This window comes from Electrona antarctica (genome assembly GCF_951216825.1).
Source record: "Electrona antarctica genome assembly, chromosome: 11".
NCBI classification, from domain to species: Eukaryota; Metazoa; Chordata; class Actinopteri; order Myctophiformes; family Myctophidae; genus Electrona; species Electrona antarctica.
The window spans coordinates 4,776,618-4,803,843 of record NC_136792.1 but is presented as its reverse complement, the minus strand read 5'-3'; the positions used below and the strand labels follow the sequence as shown (position 1 = coordinate 4,803,843).

Here is a 27,226-nt window from a genome sequence, read left to right as displayed (position 1 = left end):
GAACCATTCCTTAAGCGGTTAAATGAAGTCCAGTTTATGTGTATACAGTATTTTAAATGTATTATTGCTTGTTCATTGTATAATTAGTAGAACTTGAATTAAATCAAAGATTTCTTTCTTTCTTTTTCTTTCTTACAAGAAATGGAAAATCACACCCGTGTGAAGTGAGTGGTGCAACTCTGTGTGGGGGTTTTGGGGGGGGGGGGGGAGTTCCAAACCCACAGGAACGCACCCAGGGTGCCGGCCCGGTTCCGGCGTGCCGCCCCGCGTCCAAAATGGTTGAGAAATGACAGAGTTACCGTGCGGCAGTCCCTCTACTGTACCCTCTACTGTACTGTACTGTACTGTACTGTCACTGTACTATACTGGTACACCCGAAAGCATCATATATACAGTTAGATAGATACTTTATTCGTCCTTTCGGAAATTTGTTTTGTGCACAGCAGTCATCAGGATATACACAAAACATATGCAAACAAACAGTACATAGACAATAAAGAAACAATGCCAACAGAAGGCCATCAGTCATAGTTCCAAGAGGCATCACATCACACTTTATGCACGGAACTGAGATGGGGCCTGCTTGTTCATAAGTCCTATACTTATGGGAACAAACGATCTTGATCATATGTGCGTGTGTGTTTTTGTGTGCGTTAGGTTGCGCACAGGTGGTGAAAAACAACCATGTTGTTTTCGTGCTCATACCCAGCCACCCAGCTACCCAGCCACCCAGCTACCCAGCCACCCACCAACACACATAGCTCCGTAAGGGAGTGGTTGCACCACTCAAAAAGGGAAAAACACCGCTCATCTGCCAGTAAACTTAGGTGAGGTGCTGGAGTCACAATGAAGTATATATGGAAAAATAAAGGGAGGCTCTGCACACTCAAAGCTGTGCAAAATCGTATTTATTTATTTGTTTGTTTATAAGATAGCAAGATTTCGGTCGTTAGACCTTCTTCAGGCATACATCAACCAGTGAATAGGACAGAATATATATATAGGTTCATCACTTGATTAGTAAATGTGTCAACACCTGTGTCAAACATTTCAGTGAGAGACATTTCTATTCTACCATAGAGCAGGGGTTCTCAACGTTTTTGTCCGGGGACCCCCGGAAATGCTTTGGCAACGTCTCGGGACCCCCGCCCCGCCCCCTCCCGACCCCCAATATAAATTGACTGCTACAATAACCTTAAACCATTTTGGGGGGCGGGAACCCCTTTTGGTGTTTTAAGCATTGTTATAATTTAGCTATTTAAAAATAGCAGATCTACACGCTCATAGCGCGCCACCGAGTGGCGCGCTACGAGCTTGTAGGTCTGCTATTTTTTTTTTTTTTATAATTTGGGGACCCCCTAAAATAATTTGGCAACCCCCCGAGGGGTCGCGACCCACGGGTTGAGAACCCCTGCCATAGAGTACTACCAGTAAGACGCATTAAGTTACACTACCGGAATGTCACTTCATTATGTCAGCACTACAGCGGAGCAGACAGACGGCGAAATCTCTACCGAAGTCCTGATGTCACTCGCTCATCCCCTGGTCCTCCAAGGCCAAAGTTTCATTTTAAATGGTCTCATATAAGCATTGTGGTCCAAAAATAAATAAACTCTCTCAGCGATATTACATGTCCCGTTTGGACAAGATGCTTGGCTGTACATTGTGCTGTTTGCATTTGTGTGTTGTCTAATAAAATACTCAATCAATCAATCAAAGACCACATTGGTCAATGTTTGTGGTCTAGTATAGTCTCCAGTCTCTTTCATATTATTATGGTAGGGCTCTAGCAGCTGGAGGTGGAGGTTACCAGCAGATTCTCAGTAGTCTCAGTAGCAGCAGGTAAGATTACATCTGCTCTCCCCGCTCCATTTACATCCTTTACAGCATTCCCAGTCTCCCTCAAGACACCAAAGACGTCCCAGGAAGGAGGCAGCATGTGGCGGGTGAACACCAGACGTGCCAGCAAGGAGGCAGAGGGAATGATGAGCACGGTGAGCAACATTATGAAAGACTTGAAGGGAAAATACTGGTGGATGTCCCCCGTTAACTCATCCTCCCTCCAACCGGGAAACATCAGGACGGGGGGGATGTGGAGTGCAGGCTCCCCGCTCAGAAATCTCAGAAAGGTCCCCAGGAAGAGGCCAGCGCTCGCACCGTATCCGTTAGCGAAGGGACAATGCACGACACAGATGATCTGCGGGAAGACCATGCAGTACAGCACGTCTGCACTCAGCAGCCAGAACGCTATGACGCCTTCCCCAGTCAAGGCCAGGCCGGTGCCAGCCAAGCCCACTAACAGCACACTTAGCCGGATCACCCATGCACACTCCACCTCTGATGCCTTGAGAGAGACAGTGGAAAAGACTCGTTGTTACAGAATGACGATTATGACGACATAGATGCATCATTAAATCAAAGTATTTGCGTCATGACTGTTGGCCGTCTGATCTCCTTCTTGTGCCTAATACAGAATGTATGTGTTCGGTTATTTGGCGATGTTATGCCGGGGCTCCGACCAGCCCTGCAGTAGGCAGATTTATAGAGACTAACACGCACAGGGTGAACTAAATGTTCCAATAATAGCTTATATTTGATGAACTCAAACGTGCATTTTATAGGGTTTTTATTAATTCATATTAATCATTAATCAAACAGCTGACCTTAGCTGTTAGACTATCACATATTTATTATTTAGGCTTTTTACCAACCCAATATATGATAGGTTATTAGAACACATTTAAACAAGTGAAGAGGAATTAAAGACTAAAGTTACTTATTCCACATTGCCATGTTCTACTTGTGTGAGTTGACACTGCTCTGGGAGGTGCCATAAACTATAGACCCTTCACAGCTGGAATGCTGACAAGCAGCCAACCCCCCAGCAAGGAAGTGGCCTGGCATCGATGACCTCCCAGGCTCTCCTTAACTCACAAATGAGCTGTAATTCTCTCTTCTTTGGAAATACACCTAGACCCCATAATCTATATATATTTTCTTCCCCAATTTCTGAGAATACATCTCGCACACCCATAAATAACACGACAGTATGCCCCATCATAGTCATTGATAAAGGTCCCAAATGTTTTTCTTTAATCCTACTATAAATGCGCCACATCTGTGCGTGTGCGTGTGTGTGTGTGTAATGCACGTAACTCCAGAACCGTTTCACCCACCGACTTCACATTCGACACACGCGTTCCACACCCCCACAGGGAGTGCAGTGCCCGGTATCGAGTCGGTCGGACCCACGGTTCTCCAGAACCACCACAAAAGGCTCTGGTCAGGCTCTGCCAGTGGGCCTAATGAGGCCAACTCCTTTCACCTGGGCCAGGCTCTGCCAGTGGGCCTAATGAGGCCAACTCCTTTCACCTGTGCAATTTCCAGCCTCTGCCTCAGCCAATTGAGGCTCAACCAATCAGGCTCTGCCAGTGGGCACAGGCACATACACAGATCTCCAAGTGGAACACTGGCTGACAGTTAAAACGGGTGCTATGACAACGTATATCATTAGGTTCCCAAGTTGCATCGTTACCAAGTAGGCCGGTGGCCGGTGGCCGACTGCGACGGGCACGTACATGTCTAGTTCAGTAAAGCTGCAATACATAACTTTCATATCCTACCTGGGATTCGAACAAGATCAAAATAAGTCGCATACATGGAAAAACATTGGAGGCAGGTGATGGACTCAACGAACAAAGATCAAAAGTACATACAGCAAAGTTTCCAACCTGTTTCCTGAGGTAGCTCTTGTAGATATTCTGAGTGAACATGGACGCTGAAGAAAGCATGGCAGAGTCCACGGAGGACATGACGGCTGCAGCCAATGCCCCGATGCCCAACACCGACACCCAGGACGGGGTGAGGTTTTGCAGGACCAGTGGAAGCACATTCCCTGCCTCCCCGCGCTCAAACGGAGGTGGAAGACCATACTCTGTCTGGTTCCAGTCTGAGAGGGGGGAACCGGACATCCAAAGTGATGAGAAAATGAACTTGAACATGTTGTTTTGTCAGTGGACCAGCAGAGGGCAGCTCAATGACAAATGTTTCATCATTGATCAGCAAGATGGCAACATGTGATCTATATTCTCTTTGGTAGTTTGGCGACACCCTATGGTGACTAGTGGACACATCACATGTGATTTAATTTAGTACAAATTCCAGTGTTCTGTAATAATGATCCCGTTTAATAGGACATTCAGGACGTCATATTTATACTATTAATAATTCCTTGGTTTTCGCCGGCTGCCGGGCACGGCTGCACAAATAACTTTGGGGCAGGCCCATCTAGAGTTCCATATGTTGATCCCTCCCCACCTGTCCTTCCTCTTCGACGTCTCCCTTTTGACTGATACCTGTCCATTCAACAGGCCCGAACATTAAGGCCTGGCCCTACCTGGGCCAAACCCTGTACACTCAAGACACTGCCCCCGCTGCCACCCTTAGATCTCCATATATGGAGCTGACCTGTTCTGACATTCCATATGTTGATCTGACCTAATCAAACCTCAAAGGGCGAGGTTGCTTCTATAATTCTCAGGGCTTTCTCACTGACGCAGGAGTATGTTTGGAATAAAATGCTCAGTTTGATTTATTATAAAGATAGATAGCTCCTCATAAAATTCAAACCATATGCATTGTTGCATTTGTTGTGTCTTACATGCATCATTTCCTGTGCAAGCAGTAACATACTAATATAGGCTATTTATCTGATGAGGACAAAAGCTCAGTGGAGTTCCCAGGAATATAGGAGCAGACACTCGCAAATAAAAACAATGCACGTGTTGATTAATGTGCAAATTGTCCCTGTCAAATAAACAAACAAACAAACAAACAGTATTTAGATTACAGATTGAGTGAGTTTAAAGCTGCAATCAAAAACTTGTAAACATTATTTGAACCAATCTGTATTGCAGAGTATGTTTATAACTAGTAGGCTACATCTGCTGTGGTTAGAACCAGGTGTCAGGTAGGACACCTTCTGGTTGACAAGTGGTACTGCATGAAGCTCATATAAGGGCAATATTCTCACTGTCTTAGCACATCGGCGTCCGAACCGTGTGTAGGACAAAAGTTGTGGATTGCAGCTTTAACACTAACAGTGTGCGCAAGGTGTGAGTTTGTGGAAGTACCTGCAGAAACAGCCACCGCTCCTATAATGACTGAGGGAATGCCCAAGATGACGCAAATGATCATTGACGCGAAGCACGTGATTTGGGCCTGGGCAGGTGATGCAGCAGAAAGGACCCTCTGGTAGAATGCCTGGTAGGACAGTGCTCCGAGGGACTGCAGCGCGCGCACACACACACACACACACACACACACACACACACACACACACACACACACACACACACACACACACACACACACACACACACACACACCATGTCAAAACCGTGGAAAACGTTTCCCTCCAGGTCAATATCCTTCTTTTTTTTTATAATTTTTATCCCACGATTTTGTAACCCATTTTTCACCCCTGTGTCAATTATCTAATGTGATCCTGGGCTCTACACACCCTCCACCAACCTAGTCCCCATATATGGGGGACATGGGGAGAGCAACGGACTTGAACTCATGCTTCCTTCATGCCTGAGTGTCCAAGTTGCTCCTTTACACCTGACAGGGGGAAGTTTCCCTGGTTGGACGTAGCGTGTGGGAGGAACACGTTATTCCAACCAGTTCCTTTCCCCTCCATCAGGCGCCCCGGCTGGCCAGGGGGAGGCAGTTTAGAGACCAGGATTACTGCATGTTTTTTGTGAGGGTACCTATCCTAGGGGACACGGGGAGAACATGCAAACTCCACACAGAAAGGCCCTTTCGCCAACCCCGCCTCGGGTATGGGCACTGATGACGCGGAGGAGGAAACACGCCGCCAGCACCCACAGCGCCCAGAGCGGGAATCGAACCCAGGTCAATATCCTTATGTCTGTCTGTCTCTTCCGTCTCATCTGTTCCTACTAGGTGTGCGTGCCCACGGCCACCGCCCACACACATCACTCATCATAGCTTTTGGGCGGAAGTCTCTGTTGAGTCGGTCGGACCTACGGTTGTCCAGAACCGCCACAAAAGGCTGACACAGAACTCCATATACGAATAAAGGGACACAGAGAGAAAGATACAGAAATATAAGGGCATAAAAGGGATACAGACAGATGGAACGCGTACTCTGACACATCAGGTACAATGGATCTCCAACTTCCATCGTTACCGATGTAGCTGAGGCACTGCAGTCCCTGGGAGGACTGTCCTAACATACAAAGATGAAATATGGACATTGAAGGTTTCTGCCTGACAATGCAGATAATGTAAACACAGATGCACATGAATAGGATTTGGTGGGAAACAACAACTAACCAATACGAGGAATTCATCAATCCATTTTCCAACATCCTCTGTCTTGAGCTCCCCCAGCCAGGCGGGCGGTGAGTGTAGAGGTGTGAGAGTCACATTAGATGATGATGATAATGATGATGATGATGGGTGGAGAATTACAAAGGGAACACACAGCCACTGGGAAAGGGCAAGATACAACAGAACAAGGAAATGCAAACAAAAACATAAATTATATTCACCGCCAGCGAAGAAGGGATGGGGGGGATGGAGGTTGCACCCACTTTCCAAAATGTATCAAAATGTACCAAAACTTGCCAGACTCTTAAAAATAAGAAAGAAAAATCATCATCTTCCAAAATATTTCGAAAATAAAAAAAAATAAAATTGGGAAAATCTCAAGTTTTTGAGAAACTCTCTCAGGGCACCTCGCTATATGTCGAAATGGGAATCGAACCCAAGACGCTCTAATCAGGCTCTTGTCTCTACCCATTTAACTATGCCACCCCTGACATTCACGCCTGCTCTCACCAGACTGATGAAGATGATCAACAGCTGGATGACATCGGTGTAGGCTACTGAGTACAGGCCTCCCAGCAGTGTGTAGGTGATGGCAACCCCTGCAGACAGGACGATGGCGTAGGACGAATGAAGGTCAAGAATCACACTGACTGTCCCGCCTGCAGAAACAATGGAACCAGTTGAACCCTAGTGTCCCTAGACTCCCTCCTCTGCACATCATCCTCATTGTAGTAGAAAAATAGGTCATCCTTTTAGGTGAACCATATGCCATCTTTCAGTGAAGATATCAGATTTACAAGCTCACATGCATTCCACGGAGCACACTTTTGTAGTTGTTAAGATATTGTAGGAATGGAAAAAAAAGTTACTTAACCAGTAACGAAGATTAAACAATTAAAGATGATGACATTTCCATTTTGGTCTCTGCTCCTAGTAAAATCAATGTAAAATGGTAATTATATAGCGCCTTTATCCAAGGCGCTTTACATAGATTGTGCATTACATTCACCCATTCACACACACATTCATACACCGATTGTGGCGGAAGCCATGCAAGGTACCAACCAGCACATCGGGAGCAATTTGGGGTTCAGTGTCTTGCCCAAGGACACTTCGACATGTAGACAGGAGGAGCCGGGATTCGAACCGCCGACCCATGGATCATTGGACGACCTGCTCTACCTCTTGAGCCACAGTCGCCCCATGTAATGTAGTCCAATTGGACCCCAGGTGGTCCCTGGAGGACCTGATGTTGATAAGCAGAGCTACAGTATAAAGTATGACTGACCCAAGGCACCCAGGATGCAGGTCACCCACAGAATGTCACTGAGCAGACTGGGAAGCAGGAGGGCTGTGGTGAATGCGTTGCCGTAGCGATGCTGAAATGGATCCATCATCGTCACGTAGCGCTTCGACCTCATTTGTTTAGCAAAGAACAAGCCTCCTGTTGGGACACAACGTGAAGGTGATGGATTAGACTAAGGGTTTTTTGGCTATAGGGACCCCCGGAAATGCTTTGGCCATGTCTCGCGAAACATCTTAAAACTCAATATTGGTGAAAGAAATATCGTCCAATATCGGTGAAAGAATATTAGAAAGAATACACATGTTGCTTCTTACCTACGAGGAAGTTCATAAAATATGAAGGGGGCCCTATGGCCCAGATGACGCCACGGGAGGGAGTGTAGACGGCCTCGGCAGTACCCATGATGTAGCCTCCTCCAACCCAGGTGGCTGGTGGTGAAGATAAAGAGGTTTAATACTGTGCAGGAGGATGCTAAACGCACACCAGTCTTAGTAGTGCTGCCAGCTCACGGCAGAAACATCTAAAGAGTTAAGTCTTAAAAAGACAAAAGAGTGGCCGCACACACTGATAGCCAAAGTAAAGTAGCCTTGCCGAGCCATGAGGCCCATAGGGGCAGGAGCCTATCTCCTGTTTCTGTAGCGTGAGGCAGCTTGATGTACAAGTACACCCCCTGGACATGACGCTAGTATGTCGCAGGGACTTACCCCCAATCCAACCCTTGATGCTGAGTGTCAAGCAGGGAGACATTGGGTCCCATTTTTAGAGTCTTTGGTATGACCCGGCCGGGGATTGAACCCCGACCTCCCAGACTCAGGGCGGACACTCTAACCACAAGGCCACTGAGCTGGTTGAAAGCCAAAGTGCCGATTATGTATTAGGATGCAGAGTAAAAACCAACGTTTCGGCAGTACAACTGCCTTCTTCAGGGTATATCTTTACTCTTTACTCTGCATCCTAATAAATAATCGGCACTTTGGCTATCAGGGTGTGCAGCCACTCTTGTCTTTTTAAGACTTAACTCTTTAGAAGATACAGAAGTTAACACAGTCCAGAGTTTTATGACTCTTTGGACTCTTATCCAACGTGGCTGATTCAACCGAGATTTATCTGATGGGAGACATGAATACTGATGTATTATGTCTCTAAACCTACGCACCCTATATGTTTATCTGATGGGAGACATGAATACTGATGTATTATGTCTCTAAACCTACGCACCCTATATGTTTATCTGATGAGAGACATAAATACTGATGTATTATGTCTCTAAACCTACGCACCCTATGGTCCTCATTCACAACGGCGTTTACGCTCATAAAGTGACGTTACGTGAGCGGAGCGTGAGCGGACAGGCATTTACGTGGATTCCCACATTACGTGGGAATTCATGAACTTGAACGTGAACTTGACGGTGACGTGGGTTGGTCGGAAATTCCGCTGAAAGCTGCGCCACCTCTCATGGTCGTGTACGGCTTGCGTAGATTTATTAAGAAGGCTTTAGTCTTCATGCTGAATCAATTAAAAGTCCCCAAATCTCAGATAAAATATGTAGGCATGTGTCCCCAACATTGGTCGCACATAAAAAAAATATAGCCTATATAAAAGCCAAGTATCACTTGTATGCCTAAATGCATGCATTCTAGAGGCAGGTTAGCCTAGAGTGCCATACAGAAACTGCCCCTGCAAGCCCGACACCTTTTTTATTTATTTATTAGGATATTTCTAGCATGCGCGATTGCGCTGCTCACTTGACAGCTTTCTACTCGCAGTGCAACGCGCTGTGAGCTTGTAGATCGGCTCTCGCAGTCTCGCAGACTCGCGCTGCATGTTAAAAAACAAACTCACAATTATAATAAGAACATACACTTATCTGCATTCTGCACTGTACGAATCCAACGTTGTTTAGTGTAGTAATGTCTGCAGTATAGGCCTATTTAAATTGTTTCGTTATGGAGCTCCTTTGAGTCAGTCTGACTGTCGGTGCGTGTGTGTGTGTGTGTGAGGGGGGATTAGCCCTATATAAAAAAAATAGAAGACCACATTAGCCTATTTGAATGAATGGCATCAGCGTGTTTGAAAGTCGGCCAGTCATATCATAGTTTTAAGCCAGCTCACCTCCACTCGCGCTTGTTCACAAACATGACGGACAGACAGACAAGAAAGGCTGTTGATGATGATTATTATTACCACTGTAACTCGCTGATCAGCATGTTGACAGAGACTCAGCCAATTAAAGTTTCACGTAGGCCTAAATGCATTTGCTGCAAGCACCTATCTGCCTCCATTTGCGTCGTGGTATTAATTTATAATATGTATATTGATCACATGCGGACGCCACACAGAATAGCCAACTCTTACCTGCAGCTGAGGAAACATACAACGTAGTTGGGTCGGATGAAATATAGCCTTAAGTCCAAATCCCACAAGAAAAAAAAGAAAGAAAATATGTCCTGTGTCCATGCATGTCCTGGATATATTTGCTTTCCAAATCCGACAGTGCAGGGCAGGGAATCAATCACCGCAGTAGACTAATCAATAGGGCCTTTTATCATTGCCGAGTTTTAATATAGCATTTGGTTGTGTGGTGAACAATACAAATTAACTTCTTTCTCATTATGTGAAAGTAACTGTAACATCAGTTAACTTATTAACGTTCTGACATTTAACAAGGAGTGAAGCAATGCGTGCCAAGTTGGCAAGTTTCGTTTATAATTATATACAAAACTTGCGCTGTTTGCTTGAAGATCTGTCCATGCAGAGACCCGCCTGTCAAAATTAACTGCTCTACAAGCTCATCGCGGCTGTTGTATATAATTTAAAGCCCGGTGCAGGCTATGATGACGTATTTCGATATTTCCTGTTGCCTTATATGGTGTGGGATGGGCGTTCTAACCAGGCGACACCAGGCGAATCGCTTGGGAAAAATGCGGAAAGGCTACACTCTGCGATCCGCACAAATGAAGTGATTACACCAGCTTCCCTGAATACGACGGGAGCAAATCGCAGCGTGATCGGACAGAGAAATACGATGATATTTAGTATCTGTTTACGCATACGTTACACTGCGGTGTATTTCTCCTTTGTGAATGAGGACCTATATGTTTATCTGATGGGAGACATGAATACCGATGTATTATGTCTCTAAACCTACGCACCCTATATGTTTATCTGATGGGAGACATGAATACCGATGTATTATGTCTCTAAACCTACGCACCCAATGGTCCTCATTCACAAAGGAGAAATACGCCAGTGCGTAACGGAAGCGTATACAGATACTAAATATCATCGTATTTCTCTGTCCGATCACGCTGCGATTTGCTCCCGTCTTATTCAGGGAAGCTGGTGTAATCACTTCATTTGTGCGGATCGCAAAGTGTAGCCTTTCCGCATTTTTCCCAAGCGATTCGCCTGGTGTCGCCTGGTTAGAACGCCCATCCCACACCATATAAGGCAACAGGAAATATCGAAATACGTCATCATAGCCTGCACCGGGCTTTAAATTATTATACAACAGCCGCGATGAGCTTGTAGAGCAGTTAATTTTGACAGGCGGGTCTCTGCACGGACAGATCTTCAAGCAAACAGCGCGAGTTTTGTATATAATTATAAACGAAACTTGCCAACTTGGCACGCATTGCTTCACTCCTTGTTAAATGTCAGAACGTTAATAAGTTAACTGATGTTACAGTTACTTTCACATAATGAGAAAGAAGTTAATTTGTACTGTTCACACCACAACCAAATGCTATATTAAAACTCGGCAATGATAAAAGGCCCTATTGATTAGTCTACTGCGGTGATTGATTCCCTGCCCTGCACTGTCGGATTTGGAAAGCAAATATATGGACAAGCATGGACACAGGACATATTTTCTTTCTTTTTTTTCTTGTGGAATTTGGACTTAAGGCTATATTTCATCCGATCCAACTACGTTGTATGTTTCCTCAGCTGCAGGTAAGAGTTGGCTATTCTGTGTGGCGTCCGCATGTGATCAATATACATATTATAAATTAATACCACGACGCAAATGGAGGCAGATATGTGCTTGCAGCAAATGCATTTAGGCCTACGTGAAACTTTAATTGGCTGAGTGACGAGTCTCTGTCAACATGCTGATCAGCGAGTTACAGTGGTAATAATAATCATCATCAACAGCCTTTCTTGTCTGTCTGTCCGTCATGTTTGTGAACAAGCGCGAGTGGAGGTGAGCTGGCTTAAAACTATGATATGACTGGCCGACTTTCAAACACGCTGATGCCATTCATTCAAATAGGCTAATGTGGTCTTCTATTTTTTATATAGGGCTAATCCCCCCCCCACACACACACACACACACACGCACCGACAGTCAGACTGACTCAAAGGAGCTCCATAACGAAACAATTTAAATAGGCCTATACTGCAGACATTACTACACTAAACAACGTTGGATTCGTACAGTGCAGAATGCAGATAAGTGTATGTTCTTATTATAATTGTGAGTTTGTTTTTTAACATGCAGCGCGAGTCCGCGAGACTGCGAGAGCCGATCTACAAGCTCACAGCGCGTTGCACTGCGAGTAGAAAGCTGTCAAGTGAGCAGCGCAATCGCGCATGCTAGAAATATCCTAATAAATAAATAAAAAAGGTGTCGGGCTTGCAGGGGCAGTTTCTGTATGGCACTCGAGGCTAACCTGCCTCTAGAATGCATGCATTTAGGCATACAAGTGATACTTGGCTTTTATATAGGCTATAATTTTTTTATGTGCGACCAATGTTGGGGACACATGCCTACATATTTTATCTGAGATTTGGGGACTTTTAATTGATTCAGCATGAAGACTAAAGCCTTCTTAATAAATCTACGCAAGCCGTACACGACCATGAGAGGTGGCGCAGCTTTCAGCGGAATTTCCGACCAACCCACGTCACCGTCAAGTTCACGTTCAAGTTCATGAATTCCCACGTAATGTGGGAATCCACGTAAATGCCTGTCCGCTCACGCTCCGCTCACGTAACGTCACTTTATGAGCGTAAACGCCGTTGTGAATGAGGACCAATATGTTTATCTGATGGGAGACATGAATACCGATGTATTATGTCTCTAAACCTACGCACCCTATATGTTTATCTGATGGGAGACATGAATACCGATGTATTATGTCTCTAAACCTACACACCCTATAGGGCAGTATTATGTGTGTCTTAAGTACCAGGTCTTATTACTTAACTTAAGACCTGGAGGCGTGATCAATGCCATTTGGCTATTCTGAGTGGCCAAACAGTATTGACCACGCCTCCAGGTCTTAAGTTAAGTCATAAGACCTGGTACTTAAGACACGCATAATACTGCCCTATATGTTTAAAGTGTTTGAAAATTTGTGTAACGCCTATAATTTTAAGCAACTAATCAAACAACCTACTAGAGTAAGCGAAACATATCAAAAACCATGTTGTGAATTTCCCATGCCCTCTAAATGGCAGCTAACCTGACTCCGCCAGATGGGGCAGCAGAGAGTACACTGGGTTCCCCCCTCCAGTGTACTCTCTGCTGCCCCATCTGGCGGAGTCAGGTTAAATGGCAGCCTCTGCTGGACAAAACCATTCACAGTTCCCCTTCCCTGCATCACCAATCACTCACAGGTGTCGGCCATCAGCACTCTGGGCTGATTGCCATTGTCAGTTCAGGTGTGCTCACCTACAAACACACACTCACTCCACACACAGTTCACTCACCCAGTTCTCCACTCCAGACCCAAGCCATGCGTCACTGCCCACATGTAAGCTCTTGTTTCTTTATTGTCTTATATTATGCTTTGAGTTATGTTTTGATGCACTTGATTTATTGCTATATTTGATCATTGTTAACTGCTTAGTATCTTTTGTCAGAACCATGGTCTCTGGAATTGTGGAAAAATAAATACAACAATCACTTTGAACCTTGTCGATGTCAGCTCTTTAACTGGATAACTTTTGGGTGGTCAGCAATTTAACAGAACAAACAAACTTTCCAATAACCATAATAGATCTCTTAGTCTCAGATGTCACAAAAATATGGAACCATCGTGCGTATGGCTTTAGTGATCATTATTTGTCATTCTGACATTCTGACAATATTGGAGTCTATCAGGGCCAGAGAGAAAGCCCATAATAGTTACAGCAAAACTCAGAAGTTTTTGCTCTTTTTAGAAGCTGAGAAATGACTCAGAGGCTCAAAGATAAGACACAACTAACCCACTATAAAAATCAGTTAATGGGGAACAAAGGCAACACAAAAAAGCTCTGGAAAACCCAGGATAGGATCAGGTAATAAAGGCAGCAAGATAGGCTTTAGGATTAATGATGAGATGGTTTTTGAAAAGAAACTGCGGTGGCAAACCATCCTACTATGAATGCGCCACGTCTCTGCGTGTGTGTATGGTTGTAATGCACGTAACTCGAGAACCGTTTGCCCCTGGAGCAATCTGTGTCATTCTAAAACCATTTTAATAAACATGGTTAATATGACATATGGTATTAGTGTTATTTCTTCATTCAGAGCATGCACAACACATTACACAGCATAAGAGAGATGATGGAGCAATCGGTGTAAATGTATGACAGCTATAATTACACTTTTCACAGTCAATCAGTTTGCCCTCACACACAGGCAGACAGGCAGATACGGAGATCTCCATATACAGTATGGGCACAAAAGGGACACAGACAGATAGTTAAAACGGGTGCTATGAAAGGCTAATCAGTTGTCAAGTGTGGGGTTGCCATGGCAATCAATTGGCTGAGGCAGAGGCTGGAAATTGCACAGGTGAGGGGATTTAGGCTGATTAGACCCACTGGCAGAGCCTGAGCAGAGCCTTTTGTGGTGGTTCTGGAGAACCGTGGGTCCGGGCACTGCACTCCCTGCGGGGGTGTGGAACGCGTGTGTCGAATATGAAGTCGGGGGGGGCAAACGGTTCTCGAGTTACGTGCATTACAACCGCGCACACACACACGCGCAGAGGCGTGGCGCATTTATAGTATAGGATAGATTTAGAAAAATCGTGAAAAGTTTCAATAATTGAGTACCACAGACGAAAAACAGTCTAAGTCCAAATTTCAGACTGACCCCTCCACGAAAAGGCCTCGTTGTCCTGAACCCTTATCTATCATTTATATATTATGGATCAATAGTGTGGACTTAGACTGTTTTTCGTCTGTGGTACTCAATTGTGAAAGTTTCCCTGGTACATCTTTCGGATTGAGGGTCCACATCAATTTGGAGGCCCTTGACATCAAAGGGTTTGTGAATCCCTGATTTATGCCATAAACATCGTCATATAAATTGCATTTTCTCACCTGTCATTGTGAAGATGCCAATCCAAATGTTCATGTTGCGTCCTCCTATCAAGGTCACTTCAGTTTTGGATCCCACACATTTCTTCTCCTCCCTCCTGGACTTCCTAGAAGCCCAGACCCCCATCCCCAGGATCAAGGCATAGAAGAACAACACTGCCACCAACCCAGCTATGTTTAGAGCCATCGTGAAACTGTAACACACAAAGGCAAGCAGACAGGATGTGTTAACATATTGAAATGTCCTTGAGCAAGATATTTAATCCATAGCTGCTCCTGTTGCTGCCACTGCCACCAGGTGAGTGTAATGATAACATTGATTATTTATCACAGCATTGTCATAATTAATGCTGATAAAAGCAGTAAATTCCACGTCTATTTACTGTTTCTTTTCCCCTGAGGTGCAAAAGGACTGTTTATCTGGAGAATGCATGGGACTGTGGCACTGCCACTGAGTCAAAAGGACTGTTTATCTGGAGAAGGCATGGGACTGTGGCACTGCCACTGAGTCAAAGGACTGTTTATCTGGAGAAGGCATGGGACTGTGGCACTGCCACTGAGTCAAAGGACTGTTTATCTGGAGAAGGCATGGGACTGTGGCACTGCCACTGAGTCAAAGGACTGTTTATCTGGAGAAGGCATGGGACTGTGGCACTGCCACTGAGTCAAAAGTACATAACTATTTTTGAGGGGTGCTAGTCCCTCCAACGCCTCTCTTTAACCCTGTGGTTCCCAAACTTTTTCATGTCAAGGACCCCCATAAGAGAAGATTTTTTTACGGCTCATGCAGTGATTTTCAACCCGTTTCATTTCAAGGACCCCCAGTTTGACATGCATTAGTCTACGGACCCCCATTTAATGGCATTTCTATCTCTGGGACCCCCAATTTATATTGTAAATTCAATGCTAATTTAACTCAGAGTGTACAAATGGAACCAAATGGACCCTAACGGGTCCATTTCCAAATTGACCCTAACGGGTCCATTTGGTTCCATTTGTACACTCTCAGAGTTACAGACCCATAAGGGTCCAGTTGGTTCCTAACTATCATTTAGCTGGGGACCCCCTGGAACTCCCTCAAGGACCCCTGGGGGTCCCCGGACCCCACTTTGGGAACCACTGCCCTAGAACACTAAACACGAGCAAATCTGCTATTTTTGTCCTACACAAAGATTTAATTTCCATTGACAATAAATGGATGATGTACGATGATAAGAGGTAAGGTCATTGTATTTATAAAGGGGCTTACAAAACATTAATGAATACCACAGACGAAAAACAGTCTAAGTCCACACTATTGATCCATAATGTATAAATGATAGATAAGGGTTCAGGACAACGAGGCCTTTTCGTGGAGGGGTCAGAATGAAATTTGGACTTAGACTGTTTTTCATCTGTGGTACTTATTGTTATAAGGTGCGGTACAATAAAATAATAGAATAAAAGAAGAACACACATGCAGTCAAAAATAAAGCGGCAATAAAATAAGAAACAACAAAAGCAGTACATAGACAACAAAAACAGAACAACAGTACATAGAAATCACCAGAACTAAACCAAAATATTTACGATACAGATGAGTTAGCAGCTTTTTGAATGTATGGACTGACATTTTTCAATTAAAGAGGTAAATCATTCCAAAGAGTAGGTGCTATACATGAGAAGAATCACCTTATGTTCTCAGCTTGTTAGCAGGGATAATAAGAAGGCTTTTGTCAGGAGACCTAAGACAAGTTTCTGCTCTCCAGTAGCAGAAATGCAGCTTGATCAAGCTACTTTTTGCAAGCTATGAAGTATAGCTTCCCCAACAGGCCAACACTGCTGACATAGTTGAGTGGTGTGAAGAGTTATTTAATAACCCATGTGTTGGCACTGGGTGTTCCATTCTTACCACAGACAATAGACATGCATGGATGTTGCCAGCTCATTATGGCCCCTGCCTTTTTAAATGCTGCCTTTTGGCAAGGGCATGCTTGATAAAGAGATTTTTGATCTAAAGTGACTTTGGTAAAATAAAAAGGTAAAATTAATAAAGAGAAGTCATCATCAGGCCCGGATGATGGGGGGGGGGGGGGGGCAGGAGAAAATGGTATGGGGGCTGCTGCAATGACCGCATGCATGTATTGTCAGGGAGCGTGTGAAATACACAACACAAACGTAGCACTTTTTTTTTTTTTTTTTTTGTGTTTCTTGTTGAGCCTTGTTGTGTCTTGAGCATTTATATTTTATGGGGCCTATCCCATTTTTCGCAAACAAGGTGACAAATCTGCCTATGACAGGTGGGTGACATTAGCCTGGCTAATAAGCCAGACTAATATCACACAACACTGTCGAGGCAATTTTTACTTGAGTAAAAGTACAAGTATTGACATAAAAATGTGCTTAAAAGTACAAAAGGTTAAAGTAGGCTACTCATTATGCAGAGTCCTGTTTCAAGTCCTGTTTCAAGTTTTTGAATGTATACAATAATCTTTTGAAAATGCGATGCATTGTGAGCTTGTAGATCGGCTATTTTGAAATAGCCGAAATGTATATGTCTGAAGGTGTTAATGTAGGCTATGTTTTGTAATAATAATCAAAATCTACAAAGTTACTAGTAAACAAAACTTGTAGTGGAGTGGCATAAAAGTACAATATTTGCCTCTCAAATGTAGTGGAGTAGAAGTAAAAGTACAATATTTGCCTCTCAAATGTAGTGGAGTAGAAGTAAAAGTACAATATTTGCCTCTCAAATGTAGTGGAGTAGAAGTAAAAGTACTGATAATGAGAAATACTCCAGTAAAGTAAAAATACATGACAAATTGAACTTAAGCACAGTATACTTGAGTAAATGTATTTAGTTACTTTACACCACTGCTTATCACCATAATATACAACCAAGCAGCTGGGATTTTGTTTTGCATTCCAGACAGTGGTTCTCAAAACGTTCTCATGCCAACGACTCTCAAATTGATATGTATTTGGCCAGGGACCCCCGTCTGAAAATATCCTGTGCCAGGGACCCCCGTCTGAAAATATCCTGTGCCAGGGACCCCCGTCTGAAAATATCCTGTGCCAGGGACCCCCAGAAGAGAAGAAATTAAAAAAAAACATTATTTTCAACATTTTTCAAAAAAATGTCAATCTACTACAAGCTCACAACATCTTGCATCACAGATTGTCTTTGAGTAACCAACATGTGTTAAAGTGGTTAAACAGATTGTGATGCTATATTAACCCATTTTGGGCGGGAACAACCGTTGGTGTTAGCATAATTTATGATATGCTTTAGCTATTGAAAAATAGCAGATCTACAAGCTCCTCCTCCAGTGGATGCAGTGAAATCTGTCTATTGAAGACCTTTCATTCATGTTTTATGGAAAGGTAATGGCCTGATTATAGAGTGTCTAGTTAATGTAAACCTGCTAATGTACATGTGGTGAAGCGCAACACTGACTACATGCCTCCATAGCACTCTCTACCGCATTTTCTAGTCCAGGGGTTCTCAAAGTGGGGTCCTTGGGGTTCCAGCCTCCAGGGGCCCCCAACAAAATGAAGAATAGTTTCCTATTACATTTTTTCTATCTCTAGAAGCTGGTGAGCTTGCACATTTGTGAGCTTTTCGATGCAATGTGTTGTGACCCATCCAACATTCACAAACTTGAAATCTGTCTAGCCGAGGTAAAGAAATGGATGAACAGCTCCTTCCTACTCCTGAACTCTGCCAAATCAGAGATGCTACTAGTCGGTCCAGTCAAGCATACTCATCTGTTCAATAACATAACCCTTAACCTCGATGGCTGCCCAATAACCCACAAACCAACAGTCCGTAATCTAGGAGTCATTTTTGACACATCTTTATCTTTCACACACCACATAAAAAGCATTACAAAATCTGCCTTCTTCCATCTGCGCAACGTTGCTAGAATCCGTCCAATACTCTCACTTCCCGACGCCGAAACCCTGGTCCACGCCTTCATCACCTCAAGAATAGACTACTGCAATGCCCTCTTCTCCGGTTTACCATCAACAGCAACAAATGGCCTCAGATTAGTACAAAACGCAGCAGCTAGAGTACTCACCAGAAAAAAGAAATTTGACCACATCACACCAACACTAATAGAACTTCACTGGCTACCCATACAGGCTAGAGCCGACTTCAAGATACTCCTCCTGACCTATAAAACCTTAAATGGACTCGCACCACCTTACATGTCCAGTTTAATAAATATATACATCCCCCCAAGACCACTACGCTCTCAGGATGCTGGAAAACTCACAGTCACAACACATAATAAAATAACGGTTGGGGGCAGAGCTTTCACACACCGTGCCCCCTGTCTCTGGAACGCTCTCCCTCAGGATGTCAGAAATTCACACTCCCTGGAAATTTTTAAGTCAAGGCTAAAAACACACCTTTTCTCTATACATTACAGTTCCGCTTAGTTTTTATGCACATTTTACCATGTTTTACTATGTTTTTATTGCCATTTGTGTATGATTTGTTTTGTATAAATGCTGTAAAGTGCACAGAGACCCCCTGGGGTGATTTTGTACTATAAATAAAATAAACTGAAACTGAACTGTGAGCTTGATTTGTCAGATCCTCTCTTATCTCTTATCTTGTCCTTGGCACAACATATTTTCAAATGGTGGGTTCGCTGCCACATGCACTTCATACTATATATGGTGGGTTCGCTGCCACATGCACTTCATACTATATATGGTGGGTTCGCTGCCACATGCACTTCATACTATATATGGGGTTGACATAAAATGTCTGAGAAACGGATAATGAACCCCTTTTGGTGTTAGCATTATGTTATGCTTTAGCTATTGAAAAATAGCAGATCTACATGCTCATAGCGCGCCACTGAGCTTGTAGATATGTGAGCTTGTAGATCTTCTATTTTTTTTAAATCGAAGAACGACTGACATAGAAACATAGCTTTTTCAGAAAACTGTCAGGATGTAGAAGACATTTTTAGAATCTTTTTTTAGACCTCCAGGAAACCTTCTGACAGACCCTGGGGTTCCCGGACCTTCAAACATTGACATCCTCTCTAATTCTATAGCTTCCTGTCAAACATAATGTACATAAACAAACAAGTGATCTATAATATCAGTATAATACAAATAGACAAGATAAGATAACCTTATTTGGTCTGAAATCCAGAAGATGTGTAGATCTCGTTGTCAAAAAGTCCAGGTGTGATCAGGGATACACTGGCCTCAGTAGTTACAGCTCCAGTATTGACATAAAAATGTGCTTAAAAGTACAAAAGGTTAAAGTAGGCTACTCATTATGCAGAGTCCTGTTTCAAGTCCTTGTTAGATAAATTCTGACATGTTGTTTACACGTCATGTCAAGTTGGCCACTCCATCATATTCTGTTGTTCAACACATATAGAACTTTGGCCCAGCCTGTGTTCCATATAGGTCATATTTTGTCATCTTGCCCTTTTTATCATCATTTTACTCTTAGCCTACGGCCTGTTTACTCCGGGTTGTTCTCCTTATCCTATTTATGTCATGTCACCATCCACGTGCCTAATCATCTCAGCCCTATATTATCCTTTATATTTTATCATACTTATATTATGGATTTCCTGATGCCACATTCAGATTTAATATCATATATCTTGTTGATTCCTTATTCGTCTCCATACTGTCTGTCCCCAGGCAAGTTAACTCGCATACTGAGAGGCCTATTTTGATTTGAGACATGTATTTGACCTTGGTGCCTAGTGAGAAAGTAGATAGGAGTATTTCTCTCTGTCGAAAGAGTTCACAGCTAGCAGGGAAAGAATGTTATCTTCAGGTTGCCATAGCAACGCCAGCCTCTGTGCTTTCCCGGTCTATGGCCCTCAATGACGGAACCAAGAAAGATGACATGATACCAGTCTCATCATCCATGTGCTGGTCCAATGAGCGCTCGACAACCAGCGCCACCGTGGGATATTGCGGAAATGAACTATCTATTCAGCCAATGAACAGTTTATCAACAACTGACGTCAGATGCAGTATAAGCCAGGAACATACTGTGAAGAGGAGTTCAGGTTCAGTTCGGATCCATATGGGAACAATTGAATACTCTAAATTATAGTGATGTATTGTACTATTATTATTATTATCTGAACCATGTAGCACATTCTCTATGTAAATTGACTTTATTACCTACTAAAAATTACAGTTAAAACCTTAAACTTCCTCTCAGAACTTTATTTCGTCTGTCTCCAATTCGTTTTTAAGGTATCCTTCTATTTTGTTATGGTAGAGTGACTGTCATTCAAGATTTAAAGGGCTACTCACTCATTTTTAAGGTAAATACAGCACGGTATTTGGTCTCCCTGCTGGGTTATTGAAGGTATATATTTACAGTCCTTTCTAATTAGCATTACAGAATAGATATAATTTATTTTTATCCATTAATACGATCCTTGGGGTCGCCGGAATTTTATTTCCATCATATACAATAATCTTTTGAAAATGAGAGCTTGTAGATCGGCTATTTTGAAATAGCCGAAATGTATATGTCTGAAGGGGTTAATGTAGGCTATGTTTTGTAATAATAATCAAAATCTACAAAGTTACTAGTAACCAAAACTTGTAGTGGAGTGGAGTAAAAGTACAATATTTGCCTCTCAAATGTAGTGGAGTAGAAGTAAAAGTACTGATAATGAGAAATACTCCAGTAAAGTAAAAATACATACAAATTGAACTTAAGCACAGTACTTGAGTAAATGTACTTAGTTACTTTACACCACTGCTTATCACCATACAACCAAGTAAATGTACTTAGTTACTTTACACCACTGCTTATCACCATACAACCAAGTAAATGTACTTAGTTACTTTACACCACTGCTTATCACCATACAACCAAGTAAATGTACTTAGTTACTTTACACCACTGCTTATCACCATAATATACAACCAAGCAGCTGGGATTTTGTTTTGCATTCCAGACAGTGGTTCTCAAAACGTTCTCATGCCAACGACTCTCATATTGATATGTATTTGGCCAGGGACCCCCGTCTGAAAATATCCTGTGCCAGGGACCCCCGTCTGAAAATATCCTGTGCCAGGGACCCCCGTCTGAAAATATCCTGTGCCAGGGACCCCCAGAAGAGAAGAAATTAAAAAAAAACATTATTTTCAACATTTTTCAAAAAAATGTCAATCTACTACAAGCTCACAACATCTTGCATCACAGATTGGCTTTGAGTAACCAACATGTGTTAAAGTGGTTAAACAGATTGGCTTTGAGTAACCAACATGTGTTAAAGTGGTTAAACAGATTGGCTTTGAGTAACCAACATGTGTTAAAGTGGTTAAACAGATTGTGATGCTGTATTAACCCATTTTGGGCGGGAACAACCGTTGGTGTTAGCATAATTTATGATATGCTTTAGCTATTGAAAAATAGCAGATCTACAAGCTCCTCCTCCAGTGGATGCAGTGAAATCTGTCTATTGAAGACCTTTCATTCATGTTTTGGATATGGCCTGATTATAGAGTGTCTAGTTAATGTAAACCTGCTAATGTACATGTGGTGAAGCGCAACACTGACTACATGCCTCCATAGTGTACATGTGGTGAAGCGCAACACTGACTACATGCCTCCATAGTGTACATGTGGTGAAGCGCAACACTGACTACATGCCTCCATAGCACTCTCTACCGCATTTTCTAGTCCAGGGGTTCTCAAAGTGGGGTCCTTGGGGTTCCAGCCTCCAGGGGCCCCCAACAAAATGAAGAATAGTTTCCTATTACATTTTTTCTATCTCTAGAAGCTGGTGAGCTTGCACATTTGTGAGCTTTTCGATGCAATGTGTTGTGAGCTTGATTTGTCAGATCCTCTCTTATCTCTTATCTTGTCCTTGGCACAACATATTTTCAAATGGTGGTTCGCTGCCACATGCACTTCATACTATATATGGGGTTGACATAAAATGTCTGAGAAACGGATAATTAACCCCTTTTGGTGTTAGCATTATGTTATGCTTTAGCTATTGAAAAATAGCAGATCTACAAGCTCATAGCGCGCCACAGAGTGGCGCGCTACGAGCTTGTAGGTCTGCTATTTTTGAAAAATCGAAGAACGACTGACATAGAAACATAGCTTTTTCAGAAAACTGTCAGGATGTAGAAGACATTTTTAGAATCTTTTTTTAGACCTCCAGGAAACCTTCTGACAGACCCTGGGATTCCCGGACCTTCAAAACTTTGACATCCTCTCTAATTCTATAGCTTCCTGTCAAACATAATGTACATAAACAAACAAGTGATCTATAATATCAGTATAATACAAATAGACAAGATAAGATAACCTTATTTGGTCTGAAATCCAGAAGATGTGTAGATCTCGTTGTCAAAAAGTCCAGGTGTGATCAGGGATACACTGGCCTCAGTAGTTACAGCTCCAGTATTGACATAAAAATGTGCTTAAAAGTACAAAAGGTTAAAGTAGGCTACTCATTATGCAGAGTCCTGTTTCAAGTCCTTGTTAGATAAATTCTGACATGTTGTTTACACGTCATGTCAAGTTGGCCACTCCATCATATTCTGTTGTTCAACACATATAGAACTTTGGCCCAGCCTGTGTTCCATATAGGTCATATTTTGTCATCTTGCCCTTTTTATCATCATTTTACTCTTAGCCTACGGCCTGTTTACTCCGGGTTGTTCTCCTTATCCTATTTATGTCATGTCACCATCCACGTGCCTAATCATCTCAGCCCTATATTATCCTTTATATTATTTTATCATACTTATATTATGGATTTCCTGATGCCACATTCAGATTTAATATCATATATCTTGTTGATTCCTTATTCGGTCTCCATACTGTCTGTCCCCAGGCAAGTTAACTCGCATACTGAGAGGCCTATTTTGATTTGAGACATGTATTTGACCTTGGTGCCTAGTGAGAAAGTAGATAGGAGTATTTCTCTCTGTCGAAAGAGTTCACAGCTAGCAGGGAAAGAATGTTATCTTCAGGTTGCCATAGCAACGCCAGCCTCTGTGCTTTCCCGGCCTATGGCCCTCAATGACGGAACCAAGGAAGATGACATGATACCAGTCTCATCATCCATGTGCTGGTCCAATGAGCGCTCGACAACCAGCGCCACCGTTGGATATTGCGGAAATGAACTATCTATTCAGCCAATGAACGTTTATCAACAACTGACGTCAGATGCAGTATAAGCCAGGAACATACTGTGAAGAGGAGTTCAGGTTCAGTTCGGATCCATATGGGAACAATTGAATACTCTAAATTATAGTGATGTATTGTACTATTATTATTATTATCTGAACCATGTAGCACATTCTCTATGTAAATTGACTTTATTACCTACTAAAAATTACAGTTAAAACCTTAAACTTCCTCTCAGAACTTTATTTCGTCTGTCTCCAATTCGTTTTTAAGGTATCCTTCTATTTTTTTATGGTAGAGTGACTGTCATTCAAGATTTAAAGGGCTACTCACTCATTTTTAAGGTAAATACAGCACGGTATTTGGTCTCCCTGCTGGGTTATTGAAGGTATATATTTACAGTCCTTTCTAATTAGCATTACAGAATAGATATAATTTATTTTTATCCATTAATACGATCCTTGGGGTCGCCGGAATTTTATTTCCATCATATACAATCATCTTTTGAAAATGAGAGCTTGTAGATCGGCTATTTTGAAATAGCCGAAATGTATATGTCTGAAGGGGTTAATGTAGGCTATGTTTTGTAATAATAATCAAAATCTACAAAGTTACTAGTAACCAAAACTTGTAGTGGAGTAGAAGTAAAAGTACAATATTTGCCTCTCAAATGTAGTGGAGTAGAAGTAAAAGTACTGATAATGAGAAATACTCCAGTAAAGTAAAAATACATACAAATTGAACTTAAGCACAGTACTTGAGTAAATGTACTTAGTTACTTTACACCACTGCTTATCACCATACAACCAAGTAAATGTATTTAGTTACTTTACACCACTGCTTATCACCATACAACCAAGTAAATGTACTTAGTTACTTTACACCACTGCTTATCACCATAATATACAACCAAGCAGCTGGGATTTTGTTTTGCATTCCAGACAGTGGTTCTCAAAACGTTCTCATGCCAACGACTCTCATATTGATATGTATTTGGCCAGGGACCCCCGTCTGAAAATATCCTGTGCCAGGGACCCCCGTCTGAAAATATCCTGTGCCAGGGACCCCCGTCTGAAAATATCCTGTGCCAGGGACCCCCAGAAGAGAAGAAATTAAAAAAAAACATTATTTTCAACATTTTTCAAAAAAATGTCAATCTACTACAAGCTCACAACATCTTGCATCACAGATTGGCTTTGAGTAACCAACATGTGTTAAAGCGGTTAAACAGATTGGCTTTGAGTAACCAACATGTGTTAAAGTGGTTAAACAGATTGTGATGCTGTATTAACCCATTTTGGGCGGGAACAACCGTTGGTGTTAGCATAATTTATGATATGCTTTAGCTATTGAAAAATAGCAGATCTACAAGCTCCTCCTCCAGTGGATGCAGTGAAATCTGTCTATTGAAGACCTTTGATTCATGTTTTATGGAAAGGTAATGGCCTGATTATAGAGTGTCTAGTTAATGTAAACCTGCTAATGTACATGTGGTGAAGCGCAACACTAACTACATGCCTCCATAGCACTCTCTACCGGGTGCATTTTCTATAGTCCAGGGGTTCTCAAAGTGGGGTCCTTGGGGTTCCAGCCTCCAGGGGCCCCCAACAAAATGAAGAATAGTTTCCTATTACATTTTTTCTATCTCTAGAAGCTGGTGAGCTTGCACATTTGTGAGCTTTTCGATGCAATGTGTTGTGAGCTTGATTTGTCAGATCCTCTCTTATCTCTTATCTTGTCTCTGGCACAACATATTTTCAAATGGTGGGTTCGCTGCCACATGCACTTCATACTATATATGGTGGGTTCGCTGCCACATGCACTTCATACTATATATGGTGGGTTCGCTGCCACATGCACTTCATACTATATATGGGGGGTTGACATACAATGTCTGAGAAACGGATAATTAACCCCTTTTGGTGTTAGCATTATGTTATGCTTTAGCTATTGAAAAATAGCAGATCTACAAGCTCATAGCGCGCCACAGAGTGGCGCGCTACGAGCTTGTAGGTCTGCTATTTTTGAAAAATCGAAGAACGACTGACATAGAAACATAGCTTTTTCAGAAAACTGTCAGGATGTAGAAGACATTTTTAGAATCTTTTTTAGACCTCCAGGAAACCTTCTGACAGACCCTGGGGTTCCCGGACCTTCAAAACTTTGACATCCTCTCTAATTCTATAGCTTCCTTTCAAACATAATGTACAGTATATACACAAACAAGTGATCTATAATATAGTATCATACAAATAGACAAGATAAGATAACCTTGTTTGGTCTGAAATCCAGAAGATGTGTAGATCTCGTTGTCAAAAAGTCCAGGTGTGATCAGGGATACACTGGCCTCAGTAGTTACAGCTCCAGTCTGCTTAATGTTTCACAGACCGATGAAAACACTACACTAGGCACATATTTAACCAAATTCATTAATACTATTATACGAGAAAAAATATCTGAAATTAACCGTCCAGCATATATTTAGTTTGGACTAATAATAACAACGAGGACACCAAAGATAAAAGCCTGCATGGGTAGGCTACTGAGGCTACCCTAGAACAGGCTGAAGAATGATTGCCAGTGTTGCCAGATTTTGCATGAGGAATAAGCAACTAGGTCTATGACAACAAGGTCGGAATACTTGAGCACTTTAGTGTATCTGATCTACAAGCTGATCGATCAAGGGGCCAGTGAGGCTATTCAACGTTGAAGCTCTGGGCCCTAGTGGTAGGAGGAGGGACTACAGGCGGACCCGTGGATTCATGACCGGGAAACCCCGTGCAGCTGGGCTTTAACATTGAGCGCTCGGTTGCACTTCCGCATTTGACCACCAAAATTTGGTGGTCAAATGCGGAAGTAGACGTTCTGAGACGGTACTTCTGGCAGTCTTCCGGGTGCTTCAAAACGCCACTGAGCAACTTCCACTGACATGAATAGCTGGGGGGGCGGAGCTTCGCGCCAGTTCAGTCTCTATCCTTTTATATACTCTATGTGATCGATCTGCTATAAAAAAGGGGAAAAAAGAAAAAGAAATCTTGAAAGGGGGGAAAATGTGGAATGATTTTTGAAACATTTGAAAACATCTGGTACAGGGGTGGGATCCCTGGCAC

The 27,226-nt window shown here is 42.7% G+C and overlaps 1 protein-coding gene across 3 annotated transcripts; it reads right to left on the bottom strand.

Moving 5' to 3' along the window:
- Positions 1-807: 807 nt before the first annotated feature.
- On the bottom strand, positions 808-26,611 carry LOC306932750 (high-affinity choline transporter 1-like). 3 transcript variants are annotated; one of them, XM_079514661.1, is made up of 9 exons: positions 26,388-26,611; positions 14,981-15,171; positions 7,978-8,091; positions 7,646-7,801; positions 6,868-7,016; positions 6,361-6,516; positions 5,133-5,286; positions 3,717-3,949; positions 808-2,344 (listed from the first exon to the last, which is right to left on the bottom strand). In XM_079514661.1, the coding sequence occupies exons 2-9, from the start codon at positions 15,162-15,164 to the stop codon at positions 1,787-1,789; spliced, it is 1,704 nt and encodes a 567-aa protein (XP_079370787.1). In that variant the 5' UTR covers positions 15,165-15,171; positions 26,388-26,611; the 3' UTR covers positions 808-1,786. The 3 variants fall into 3 exon arrangements, with proteins under 3 accessions (XP_079370787.1, XP_079370786.1, XP_079370788.1); XM_079514660.1 differs by lacking the exon at positions 26,388-26,611 and adding an exon at positions 20,112-20,341; XM_079514662.1 differs by lacking the exon at positions 26,388-26,611 and adding an exon at positions 20,112-20,341 and having other exon boundaries at positions 3,732-3,949.
- Between the last annotated feature and the right edge of the window lie 615 nt (positions 26,612-27,226).